The 14,452-nt window shown below is 39.3% G+C and overlaps 1 protein-coding gene across 2 annotated transcripts in view; it reads right to left on the reverse strand.

Moving 5' to 3' along the window:
- si:ch211-207d6.2 (sickle tail protein homolog) overlaps nucleotides 1-9,254 on the reverse strand; it is a 61,176-nt gene extending 51,922 nt beyond the window's left edge. Inside the window, exon 1 of one of the 2 annotated variants that reach the window (XM_053486561.1) lies at nucleotides 8,879-9,254. In XM_053486561.1, the coding sequence (XP_053342536.1) occupies nucleotides 8,879-9,065 (187 nt within the window). In that variant the 5' untranslated portion in view covers nucleotides 9,066-9,254. The remainder of the gene's footprint in view (nucleotides 1-8,878) is intronic. The other variant, XM_053486562.1, reaches the window with a different exon arrangement.
- Nucleotides 9,255-14,452: the final 5,198 nt, after the last annotated feature.

The raw sequence follows: 14,452 nt of genomic DNA on the forward strand, positions 1-14,452 counted from the left end.
CACACACACACACACACACACACACACACACCGAGCAGATAGGATTGTCCCCAACACAGTGGAGAGACTGAAGTATCATTTCCGTCAATTACACACCGCTTCTTCCTTTGGACTGATACAGAGGCCACGCCTTCTTTCTTGTGTAAGACATAGGGGCCACGCCTCCTTTCTTAAAACCAACACACAATGCCACAACCCCTTTGCTGAGACTCTGGGACAGAAGACACGTCTCCTTCACTGACCTATCAGAGGCCACACCTCCTCCAGGAACATAACAAAGGCCACGCCCTCTTACTGAGCTTAAAGAGGCCACACCTCCTTCAGTTACATTACATTAAAGCCACCTAAAGGATTTTTAGAAACTGTTTAATTTCTTATTAATGCAATTATCTAATCAACCAATCACATGGCAGTTGCTTCAATGCATTTAGGGGTGTGGTCCTGGTCCAGACAATCTCCTGAACTCCAAACTGAATGTCAGAATGGGAAAGAAAGGTGATTTAAGCAATTTTGAGCGTGGCATGGTTGTTGGTGCCAGACGGGCCGGTCTGAGTGTTTCACAATCTGCTCAGTTACTGGGATTTTCACGCACAACCATTTCTAGGGTTTACAAAGAATGGTGTGAAAAGGGAAAAACATCCAGTATGCGACAGTCCTGTGGGCGAAAATGCCTTGTTGATGCTAGAGGTCAGAGGAGAATGGGCCGACTGATTCAAGCTGATAGAAGAGCAACTTTGACTGAAATAACCACTCGTTACAACCGAGGTATGCAGCAAAGCATTTGTGAAGCCACAACAAGCACAACCTTGAGGCGGATGGGCTACAACAGCAGAAGACCCCACCGGGTACCACTCATCTCCACTACAAATAGGAAAAAGAGGCTCCAATTTGCACGAGCTCACCAAAATTGGACAGTTGAAGACTGAAAAATTTGCCTGGTCTAATGAGTCTCGATTTCTGTTGAAACGTTCAAATGGTAGAGTCAGAATTTGAGAACATGGATCCATCATGCCTTGTTCCCACTGTGCAGGCTGGTGGTGGTGGTGTAATGGTGTGGGGGATGTTTTCTTGGCACACTTTAGGCCCCTTGGTGCCAATTGGGCATCGTTTAAATGCCACGGGCTACCTGAGCATTGTTTCTGACCATGTCCATCCCCTTATGACCACCATGTACCATCCTCTGATGGCTACTTCCAGCAGGATAATGCACCATGTCACAAAGCTCAAATCATTTCAAATTGGCTTCTTAACCACTTCTTTTTTCTTTTTTTTTTTATTAGTGCCACCTTCTGGTTTCTATCTCCTTCATCACCCTTTCAGTTCAGATCCTCTTTTCTAGTCCCGTCGCTCTCATGCAAACCCATCAAATCCTTTCTTTCTTGTCCTCTTGCATTTAGACGCACTAAAGATATAGGAAAATACAGAACTCAGTTTAGTTATTGGCTAACCATAGGCCACACCCCCTTTTTGAGCCTACAGAGGCCACGCCCTATACTGAGCTAACACAGGCCACATCTCTTCACTGGGCTAACACAGGCCACACCCACACAGTGAGCTAACAGAGACCACACCCACATACTGAGCTAACACAGGCCACACCCACACAGTGATCTAACAGAGACCACACCCACATACTGAGCTAACACAGGCCACACCCACTTACTGACCTAACACAGGCCACACCCACTTACTGACCTAACATAGGCCACACCCCAATAATAAGCTAAAACAAACCACACCTCCTTATTGAGCTAATACAGGCCACATGACTAAAATCAGATAAAGGCAGCCATGCAAATCACAAGAACCTCAAAAAGGAAAAACAAAAACAAAAACAAAAAACTACAGTCTTGGAAAAGACAAAACCGGGCCACACCAGATCACACTGATGTGTCTGAGACGAGAGGTCATAACTGCTGAATCTGCTCACGGAGGTCATGAAACGTCAGAACATTTCTTCCTAAACGTGGAAGAGCTCTGTGTTACAAAACTCCAGTCTGACTCGAGCTATCTGAAGAGGAAGAGAGGACCGGGTTCTGCTGAGCCATGAAGAAGTACGTGCCTTTCTTTTAGACAACCTTGCAAGCTGTCTGTAGTCCGTACAGTGCTGAGGATGCAGCAGAATCTTTTTACATTGTACTTTATCTAATATCTCAGCACTGGTGAGGAATAGGAACAGAGCAGGGTGCTGTTATAAGGGGAAAGTCTTCTTCAGGGTGGGAACAGTAGCTCAGCCTTACTCAGTGTTTTAGTGTAACAGTGACACACACGGTGGTGTCGACCTGCCAGGAACCAAAACTCAAACCCGATCGATCTGTCTCTAAAGGATTGCTGAGATTACCCTTATAGGTTTGTTCTGTTCTCTACAAATCTCAGCCTGACTCCTACTGACTCAATCTGATGGCTCCTATGTGTGTGTGTGTGTGTGTGTGTGTGTCAGAATTGCTTATGGCGTGTCCCAGATGGGAGCTGGAGTGGAAGCACTGAGGAGGCACCATGTTTTCTTACTGCTGCTGCTTGGAGGAAGAGAGGAAGAGAGAGAGAGAAAGAGAGAGAAATCATTTCTCAGGCTAGATCGCCGGTTGTGGATTTGACCTCCAGCACATGCAGTTGGCTGTAATTACTGCAGTGCGTTAGATGCAGGCACAGGAACAGAACCGGCGCAGGGAGGAACACGGTGTTTAGTGTGTTTAGACGGAACACTGGTGTGTTTCTTTTTACATATTTACAGTGATGGCCAGTAAGGCCAGTGATGACCTTCAAGGCACTGCGAGCCAGACCGCGGCGGTTCTCGTCCGTTTTTTAAGGTCTTCTATAGTGAGAAAGTGATTTGACCCTGAGTCACAAATGAATCAAACATGTCATGACTTTCAGCTGAGAGCAGTGAGCTGCTGCGCTGAGCCAAATGACTGAACTGTAGCGCTGGAGATTTGGACAAACAAAACCATGAAAAAGAAAAAAGTGTGTATGTTGTTTGTGCTGGAGTCAATTTTGCGATCACTGCACACTATTTTGAATATTTGTTGTCCTTCATTTTTCCTTACTATATTTCTGACCCATACATAAAATAGTTTTATTAAGACATGTAATACATCATCGTTGCTATGGTAACAGCTCTTTCACAGGGACTTGTATGGTAGACGCTCTGCTGATAACAAAGCAGGTAGAAGACGTGTGTAATCACAGACATGTTGAAGGAGATGTTTATGTATCGTTTATGGAAGGAGTCTTCAGTGTCAGTGCTTTGGTTGACTTTAAGGTCAGAGTTCCTAAGCACGAGCTCCTGTCTCAGAGTCGGCTCCAGGGGTGCTATTTCTTGAAACGACACAAGGAATCTGATCCCCTCTTCTTGGGTTAATATCCTTAACTTTTGAAATGATCTAAACATTCAAGACCTTATATGACTAAACATGTTGGCGGAGGCGTGAACTACAGTATGTTTCAGGTCTAAGCCTTACAATATAAAATACTAACTGATAGTCTTTATCCTCTATAGTAACCAGTCTGTGTTTATTGTCACCACTCTCGCCTGATTGGATGTTAAATAGTTTATTTTACATACATTTACATTTACATTTAGGCATTTGGCAGACGCTCTTATCCAGAGCGACTTACAAAAAGTGCTTTAATGTTTACAACATTGGATACATACTTACACTGGGTTAACTAGGTTAATAACTAAGTAATTTTAATCCTGTATACCTGGCTATAAAGAATGTTTTATGGAAAGCCTTGGTTTCTCCAGTTTTATGTGAAAGAAGGTGTGAAATTATTGCACGTACATCACCGTATGATTGCACCCACAGTTTAATGCCAATGCTACACCACTCAAGCATAATCATGACAAAGCACTGGACTGCTGCACTGCACACCGACAGCCACCGGAGGTACATGTTAAAAATAGTGTGCAGTTCATCAAGGCTGAAGCTTCACACTGGCCAGCTTCACTGAGTATAACTGCTGAATAATCGTACATCATCTGCACAATATCTGCTTTAGCATGAAGGGCTCTGGGGTAGTTCTTTTTCCTCAAGAGGACCTAGGACTGCCGATTTCAGCCTGTGCCTCTGGTTCGTTTCTCCTCCGCCACCCAGCTAATCAAGTGCGATATTACTGAGGGAAAAAACTAGTCACACTTCCGAGAGTTATTTAATAATAACCATAAAGTAAAAGTGTTTTAATTTGGGTGTGTGGACCGGTGCACATTGCTTGGGTAAAAAACCCAAACTGAAAAAATGCATAGATCAAAAACAGGAAGAGGAGCAGAAACTAATGATGTTTCATAAATTCTAAAATTAATGAAGAGTTTAATATCTGTTCTTAATCCTTATATAAAAGGGTCCCAATCTTCCAGATATTCATCATTTCCAAGTGTCAAATATGTAATGACATTATGTGTCACCGAGTCAGCCATTTACACCATGTAGTGTAGACAGGGGCTACGTATATGATTTGTGGACAGAGGGAAGTCATCTCAGAACCTGGAGGAAACCCAACTCTGTTATACTTAACGAGAATGTTCATAAATGTTTCTTTTACATCACAGTCTTCATTAACGGTAATGAAATTATCTGAATCTGGCTCTCAGGATGAATGCAGAGGGGGTAATAAGGCTGTAATCTCAGACATGATCATGATTGAATCAGATCAGATCATAATTAGTTGAGTCAAATTTGATTCAGAGGTTAAAATGACATTTGATTAGATCCAGTTACAGCATCAACGGAGCACATTACAATTGAGATTTTATGGTTCATAATCCAGTTGTCTAACCCTAACCCAAACCTCAGCCACTGGATGCAGTGCTGGAAGCCCAGATAAAATAGGAGGGTTGCATCAGGAAAAGCATCCAGCAACCCTGTGCCAAGTTGTGTGTGGATCAGATGGTCCTGGAAGCATCTGAAAGCTTGACTACTAAAGTAACTATGATCTCAAATGCAGCCCATCACTATCAGATATTACACAACTTAGACTGCTACTTCCATATTTGGAAAATATCCTGCTTAAAAACAGTCTACTGTTTTCTGTCAAGCTGCCAATCACCCAGCCTGTTTGTGCGTTACGAAACCCCTGAGGTCCTCTGAGTTATAAAGTCACTCAAATGAGTTCTGGACCATTTTGGCTTTTAAATAGACTTTATTTGAACAAGGACAGGCCTTTCTATCGTCTTTAAATAAACCAACTGTCAAGGGTTTTAAGTGAGCAATAAACAGACCAGACGTCAGTAGAGAGCTGCCATCCATCAAACAGTCGCTTCCTAAAAACATGCACGGGTTTCAGAAGGCGTGCAGTCATGGTATGGGACAAAAAGGCCGTAAAACCAGTTTAAAGCTTTAAATAAAAAGAAATGTCATCTATAGACATCTGAAGACATTTACAGATTTTAATCCAGGCATGTTACCCATAAAGCCTTTGCTGACGTCTTTAAAATTTCCACTCAAATAAAACTAACTTTCATTTTCTACCTTTTATACAGTAACTCACCTTAGAACAGGACGTCTGTAATAATCAGCTTTGTGCTGTGTGTTTTCAGTCAGTGTGCAGTTTGATTAGCGTGAATGAGATCATCAGCGAGGGAATGCATCCGGTCAGCAAAAAGAGTCTGTCGTGTTAATCCCATCCATACAGACGGGAATCAGGACACAATACAGAAACGTGCCACCAGCAGGGAAGTCACACAATAATGCGGCAGACGCGCCTGAGACAGGCTGCAGTATAATCTCAGCAAGGTAAATAATACAACAGAGTAACATTAAGCATCGCTTTTTGTACCTATAAAGAATAAAAGTCATTCAGTCACTGAGTCAGTGAAGATCCTCAGTTATCCTGGTGAGGTTATCTGGAGGTGAGTCATGTCAACTGGACTTCTTTCTTGTTGGCTTCATTACTCGTCCAAATTGTTTTTCCACTAAAGAATATATTTGGATAAGTAATAAAACATTTCTAGCAAACAAGAAGGAGTTCATTTGACATGATTCAAATTTAAGATCCAGAGTTAATTGTAAGCAGTGAGACAGAATGTCTGTGAACATTCATCAGTGATTGAATGGAGCCTCTGTAATACCTGGCTGTTAAGGTGTTCCTCAAGGCTCAGTATTTGGTCCACTAATATTTGCATTCTCTATCTATTAGGGGAGCAGTGCAATGATACTATCAGTATGTGTATCCACTTAGAGCTTAAAATATCCGCCGTGTGTGTGTATTTATATTTAACCGTGAAGTGGGCGTGAATGAAACCTAAAGACTGAAATTTATTTAAAAAAACAAAAAACAAAAAACAGATGTACAAATATCAACAGTGTATCAACAATTCTGTCTCTGATACAGTAGTTCCTCAGCCATAGCTACGTCTCTCAGGTTCATAACCATGTCCTAATTTAAGATGTTGTCTCATTCTCACTGTTGTTATTTTTGTTTGTACCTGCTCTCGTTATTTATTCACTTAATTTTAAACCATCGCAAACCTCACTAGGGAGAACCTAAGGATGAATGAATAAATGCACGAAAAGCACCAAACATTGCTACATGCTAATATTAATGAGTGTGGTCTTTATTTTTTCCATTATTCTAACAGACTGCTCATGACTACATCGAGGCAAATGCTTCCAGTTTCCTCATTTCACACCTTTTGCCTCAAATATTTTGACAAGAAAAAAAATCACATCTGTATTTGTATCCGTTTAAATAATCTCCTTATTCTGAATAATGTACTTGTACTTGGTTCGTGATGATGAACCTTGGGTGTTTTCCAGCAGTGAAACTGTACCAAAAAACCTGCTCTATGAGTAAAACAGAAACTGGTCTTATGTATTTTAACATTTTCAGTGTTTTTTTTTTTTCAGTTTTTGTCATTTTCAACTGAACACTCAAATCGAAACTTCCTAGTCTTAATACTTCATCAGCACTTTTGTTTTTTAGCCCTCTACATCGTTGTAACTTCCTTCTTAAAAGTGCCCATGTCAGATCGCTACACAATCATAAAACAGTACTCCAAAATGTTCACACATTCAGATTGTTCTCTTTTCTTATTAAACTTCACTCTGACCAGCCCTCGTAGCTCCTCCTCTTCAGCCTTGACAACTTCCTCACCATCTGGCCTCTGAATTATTATTATTATTATTATTATTATTTTAATCTATTTTTACATAACCAACCTATACTTTGATTGGCCTTCCAGGTAATTAAATTTGTGTTCCCAACATTTATTTATTCCATCCGATTAATTTACTGTAAATGGCGAAACAAATTTTCTGATCAGCTTCTGATCAACTGTACAGAACCAAGGACATTCAGAGCAAAGCTAATTTACATTTAGCCACACCAATTAATGGTGCAAATAGACATTACACAATAGAAGAACCTCTTTATTAAATCTTCTACTAACGCAGCTCATCCACTGCAGCTAATCAGCTAGCATAAACACCCATGCTAACACTTCTTCCTTTTACTTTTGTTTTAATTAAATATCTAGTCTTTTTTATCGTAATTTAGGAATTTGTTTTGGATCATAGTCTTTCAAGTTTTTTTTAATTGCTGTGGAATATAAATAAATGAATAGATAGATAGATGATAGATAGATCTAGTTTCTCGCCTGCCAGGGTTGTGGGTTGATGGAGTTTTTGTATTGTTTTTGTGGTTTTATTGGACACTTTGTTTGATTAGTAAGATTAACAGTCAACTTCTGGATTGGTGGTTAGTATTGATTTATTATTATTATTATTATTGTTGTGGTTGTTGTTTGTGTGCTTTTATTATATTTTTTCCCATTTTTGGTCACTTTGGTATCAGATAAAGAACAAAATGTGAGCCTTGTTTTTCAATCTGCACTGTTTATAACTTACTTATACACTTCTAAATAAGTAAAAACAACAACAACAACAACAACAACAGCAACAATGTGTCAAAACCTGCTGCTTGTGTTAATAGATCTATAGAGATATTACAAAGCCTTTATATTTTTTTGCAGTGCTATGTCCAATCAAAGTATACGTAATATAGGTTTTTGTTTAAGTAGGACAAAAGCAATAGGTCTAACTATATATTTTTGCTACCGGTAGGAACTTCTGACAAGCAGAAGATAGGATATAACTTTTCCCACAGTGGGGAAATGTCTAAAAATTATAGAACATTGAGATATACATATATGTAAATTAATATACACATTTAGTTGAGTGGAAACATGGGACACAAACTCAAATCTCAAGGCCCATTTTCATACACATACATTTCAATACGAATACAATACAAATATATTATTACTTTGATGAGCGAAGGAATGTCTTGAGTCACTTATTGTAAATTCCTCTACAGAGTACTTAGATGTCCTTTATCCCACGGAAGCTTTCGGTGTAATATGCATTAAATGTTCAATCTGTTTATTCACTTCATGCCTTTACTATGTTGACGCTCACAGTATATATAGAGTATTCAGATTATGATTACTTCCCTAATTGTCTTTTGATTCTTTAAAGTTGCTCTGAAAGAATGACCACTGTACAAAAGCGGTATATAAATAAACCTGCATTGATTTAAACTGAAACATTGTCTAAATTAATAATTTTACACTTAACTCATAACTGCTTTCTACTTTGTATCGTTCGATTTAGTATGCTTAATTAATAGCTTTGGACTTCCTTTATATGAAGAGAAACAATAAAGATATTTGGGGTCATGTGGTGCACTTTTATTTTCAAGATTTTTATTTATTAGCAATCCACATAGTGTGTTAAAACCATAAAGAGATTTCACCACTCATCTGAGGTTCCCCTCTGGTTCTCCTTACTTTTAATTTCAATTCAAAAGTCATTATGATATATAGCAGAAACTGCAGTTTTGTTTGAGATGATAAAAGCTATATGTGAAAAGTATGAGCCGTTACCTGGGTTGGAGATCATCTCCAGGCTCTGCTTCTGAAGCTCCTGCTGATGGTTCGGTGTGGATCTCAGCAGGTTTCCTTCACTGCCGGCTCTCATCAGCCTCTCGCCCACAATCAGCATTCTCGAGCGATCCCCCGGTGGCTCCTTATGTGACTGCTTCGATGGCTTCACCAGACGTGATGAGATCATTTTGCACTCTGTCAAGGATGTGCCCTTTTTCAAGATCTTCTCACCTTCTTCGCCTGCGGCAGCCTAAAGTCAAAGCTGTTTCCTTGTACACAGGAACTTCATTGTGTTCGATCAGAAGTTTGGATGAGAAAAGAGCCTAGTTCAATCCTGTCCTGTCTAATGAGTCCAACCCACGCCTCTGTCCTTCTCTAATCCCTTCCACACTCAGCACAAACGGTCCCTCTGGATCTGAGCTCAGGAATCACAGCCCTCGTGCACTCGGTTTGCTGTGTGAGCTGCACATGGATTTAACGAGGCGAGACGATTACTGTGGAGTGAGGGAGCAAGACAGCGACAGAGAGAGAGAGAGAGAGGAGAGAAAGCAAGAGATTTATTCCCTAACTGCATGCGTCATGGTGAGAGGAAAGAACCTCGAAATGATGGACGTCCAGCAGAAATTGCAGCGTTTACAGAAATCAAAGTCAGAACAAGCAGGAAGATGAAACCCTCACTCACATCTACGATATCTTCATGAAGATACCTCACCTGTTTACATCATCTAGAGGTTTATTTTTGTAAGATTTAATGATTATTTACAAACAATTTAAACTCAATACCAGTTTTTATCAAACACTTCATTAAATCTTTAATGCATGAAGTAATTAAAATCACACCTTATTTCGTTTTTTTCTCATCTGTAGTCATTATTTATTTAAGCATAATGATCAAATCACGTTTATTTTAATGTGCTCTTTCTACTACGTTATCGTTTCCATAGTAACAGAGACTTGTACAGTGTGGCACGGTGGCGTAGTGGTTAGCTCGGTGGCCTCGCACCTTCAGAGTCTGGGTTCGATTCCCACCTCCGGGTCTGTTGTGCAAGGACTTTGCATGTTCTCCCTGTGCTTGGTGGGTTTCCTCCGGGTACTTCTGTTTCCTCCCAAAGACCTGCAGATTAGGCTAATTGGTGTTTTCAAATTGGCCGAGGTGTGTGCATGTGTGTCCTGTGATGGATTGGCACCTTGTCCAGGGTGTACCTCTCTCTTCATGCCTGACGTCCCCTGAGAGTCAGGCCCCCCGTGACACTGTGTGGAATTAGCACTATAGAAAATAAATAAATAAATAATAAAGTTAAAATTTCTTTAATTTAAACCTAAGTGGCACAGATCTGTGCCAGCAACGCAGCATAGGTCAAATAATGTGTGTGTATTTATATGAAAGCCTTGCCGGTGTGTGTTAACGGGGAGCCTTCAAACATCAAACTGTGCATTTGGGCGTTTTGTCAGGTAGAATGAAAGTTATCATTACTTTTATAATGTGTAAATTTTACTGCTACAGGAATATGGGAATGACGGTGCAAAAATGTAGAACTCCTAAAATAAGCATATTATTATTGTTGTTATTATGATTATTGTTATCATTATCATTATTATTATTTGTTTATAGAAACTACCAGAAACACACATGATGACGCATATCTGTGTTAAGTTTTTAGTTAACACAGATAAGTAAAAGATTTTGTTACGGAATATTAAAATTTAGGTAACATGTATGGAAGGAATCTCCAGTGGCAGATCTGTACATTTACTACGCTTTCTGACATCTCCAGGACAAACTAGTTTATGCTTCTTTGTGGATTCTCTGTAAAATAAGAGATTATATATATATATATATTATCATTATACTGGCTAACATGGAAGTTTGCATGGCATGTCTGTTATAAAGATCAGGCAAAGTAGAAAAAAAGAGAAACAGGTAACAATATTAAGAGTATAAGAATAAGAAATTAAATCAGGTGCAATTGAGTTTATACATATAAAAATACAGCGTTTACAGACACACAGTAACATCATAGTTTTGTAACATGATCGATACCATGATGTGTTTTTTATTTGTTTTTATTTTTGGTTTAAGAGAGAATAAAGAGAGTGAGTGGGTGACTAGTGTTTATTGTTGCTATAATGTAAAAAACTCTCTAACTACCTTACACATTATTAAATGTAACTATAAAATGATATGATATATGAGTACAATTCAATTCAATTCAATTTTATTTATATAGCGCTTTTAACAATGGTCATTGTCTCAAAGCAGCTTCACAAAAAAAAAAATTAAAGAATTTTTTTTTTTTTTCTAGAAAAGAAAAGAAAATATTTGGAAGTGTGTATGTGTGAAAAAATGTGTCTAGATAATAATGAAATGAATGAATGAAATGAATGAAATGTCTCTGATGAGCAAGCCAAGGGTGACGGCGACAGTGGCAAGGAAAAACTCCCTGAGATGGCAATAGGAAGAAACCTTGAGAGGAACCAGACTCAACAGGGAACCCATCCTCATCTGGGTGATAACAGATAGAAATAACATCAAGTGTGTTGTGCAGGTGAAAGTTCAATATATCAGAAGTTGTGTAGATTCAGTTTAGCAGTAGGTGCAGAGGGCAGATGGGGTCAGATCACTGGAAGCACAGGAGGAGGATGTGTAGCTCCAACCATCATAAAGCAGAATCTAGCTGAAGCAGGTCCTTCTCAAGATGCCTTAGAAACCTCGCAGGGTTGGCCTTTGTCTACTGAAGCTGGCACAATCTCCAGATGCCTCGGGATGGGTAGAAAAATACAGAAAAGATGGAGAGAATTAGCGTAGTTGCCATTCAGGATAGGTGTACTGGAGTATGAGGTTATGGGATGAGTTACGCGTATGCCAGATTAAAGAGATGCGTCTTGAGTCTACTTTTGAATTGGGAAGCCGTGTCTGCTCCCCGAACAGTGTCTGGAAGGCTATTCCAAAGCTTTGGAGCCAAATATGAAAATGCCCTGCCCCCTTTTGTAGATAATGATGCGCGGGTCTATAAGAAATAAAAACTGTAACATTTTGTAAATCTGTGTTTCATATGCTGTTAATGATTAATATATATATATATATATATATATATATATATATATATATATATTGAGAGACTTGATACAAAAATACAAAAATAAAAATAACTTAAAACAATAATTTTATACCTGAACTGAATAATGTTTGTTTATTTCAATGTTTTGGTTTATTTTTGGGGTAAATAAACTGATAAATTAATTTGGATAAATAAAATTTTGCAATAGGCGGCACGGTGGTGTAGTGGTTAGCACTGTCGCCTCGCACCTCCAAGGTAGGGTTCGATTCCCTCCTCGGCGTCCATGTGCATAGAGTTTGCATGTTCTTCCTGTGGTTGGTGGGGTTTCCTCTAGGTTCTCCGGTTTCCTCCCTCAGCCCAAAGACATGCAGATTAGGCTAACTGGTGCTCCCAAATTGCCCAAAGTGTGTGAATGAGCATGTAAGTGTGTAGATGTACTCTGTGTGTGCCCTGCGATGGATTGGCACTCTGTCCAGGGTGTACCCCGCCTCGTGCCCCAGGTCTCCTGTGATAGGCTCCAGGACCCTGTGATCCTGAATACAGGATGAAGCGGTATAGACAATGACAATAACGATGACATTTTTGCAATATTGTGTAAATAATCGGGACAATCATATTAAGTACTATTAACTTATTATGGTGTGATAGGTTAGGATAAGACTTAATATGAAGCAGCATGTCTTAGAAATTACTCATAAGTTCAATGCAGTGATGAACAAAGTACACAAATCCTGTATTTGAGTAAAAGTAGAGATATCCCAGGTAAAATATAACTCAAGTACTGAAGAAGTTCTCCATTTACATTTTTACTTAAGTAAAAGTACAGAAGTACTCACCTTCTGATTTACTTAAGGATCAAATGTACTAAGCTTGTTTTTATCTTATTGTAGCCTTTAAGTCATAATCTCTCTCTCTCTCTCTCTCTCTCTCTCTGACACCTGCTACATGGCTGAGCGTTTTACACAGTGAGGGCAATTATGTAGAACTTTCAGCAGGTTACAGTATAAAGCGGTGTAGACTTCAAATGCTCCACATTACTACAGTTATGTAAATCAACACTATACAGATATTTGTTGTAGGAGTAAAAGTAAAACAGTATCCACTGAAAAAAAATTCTCAAGTAAAGTACAGATACATGAAAATTGTACGGTAAAAAAGTAAATGTACTTAGTAAGGTTCCACCTATAAATCAATGTATACAGGTATACAGTGACATGAGATTACTTTTAAATCAGAAAAACTTTTAATTCTAAAAAATATTATTAAAAGTAATTCAGTCTAATAATCTTATAATTATAATAATTATCAAATATTTACAACATGTGTCAGTTTGGGACAGGCTTTTGTTTCTGTACACAAATTTCTTATTGAAAACAAAATGTCCAGGTCGGGAATTGTTTTTCATTTAATGAATACGTTGTTTCTCGAATAACGCAATTAGCGGTAGCTGCAGTGTCTTAACGCGTATTTCTCTGTCAAAACCGATGATAAAAAAAAACAAACGTTTGACAACTCAAAGGAATTATTCCTGCACGAGGGCATCCTGTGTAGCATCCTGTTCATAACTGAGTTTTTCTCAGCATCATTAAAAACTATTTTTATTGCACGCCGTGAGAAGTCTGAGGGAGGGCCGGCTCTCTAATTTGCTCTCTCGTACCCTGGGGATGAAAAACAATTCTGCGTGCAAATGTGAAAAGGTGACAAATCATCCAAAAATACTACAGCCAGAGGTAGAGAGAGAGAGAGAGAGAGACGCAGAGCGGCGGTCACACACAGAATATCACGGAGATCAGTATGAAGATGCTGAAGATTTTACTCCAGTAGGACGAGCTGTTGGACTGAAATGTTTTTAAACAGCTTTTTCTGGTTGGGTAAAAAGCACAACACATTATTAGGAAAAATGGCTCTACAAATATTTAGTGAGATTGCAAAAAAAACATTTATGATCCCTGGAACTGTTAAAACAGCAGCAAAGATTTCTTTTTTTAATTTTGAACCCTCGTATCTGTCTTAAAGCCTTAGTAAATACTAAATGTAAAACCATTACAACTCCACATTGGGAACTCCAGCTCCTCCACCATCAGTGTTCGGGTTTAGTACTAAACAAAAAAACAACAGTCCCTCTTACGGCGTATGCAGATAAATCATGAAGCTCCTCTGCGTTTGTGAACTCTCCGTCTTAGCTATTCCGTAACGAACGCCTTCACAGCATTAACGCCTCGAAATATCAGGAGGGCCTTCAGTCTCTTGCCGCTGCTCCTGCCAAGCATAAAATCTATCACGGGGAACAACAACAACTGCAGCGCTGAGGAAAATATCGCTCCCATAAGGGCTGTTTTCCACTCATTAGTCTCTCTCCACAACCGCTGCGAACACGACTGATGAGACCGCCGATCGTAACACGGATCCTGAGAGCCGGCGCTTTCAGGTCATGTCTGCTCAGGGTTTTAATGGATTGCAATAAAACGGGACAAGATCGATCTGCTCGGTGACCATCGCAGGAAGTGGTTATTCA

The sequence above is a fragment of the Clarias gariepinus genome, chromosome 25 (genome assembly GCF_024256425.1).
Source record: "Clarias gariepinus isolate MV-2021 ecotype Netherlands chromosome 25, CGAR_prim_01v2, whole genome shotgun sequence".
Taxonomy (NCBI): domain Eukaryota; kingdom Metazoa; phylum Chordata; class Actinopteri; order Siluriformes; family Clariidae; genus Clarias; species Clarias gariepinus.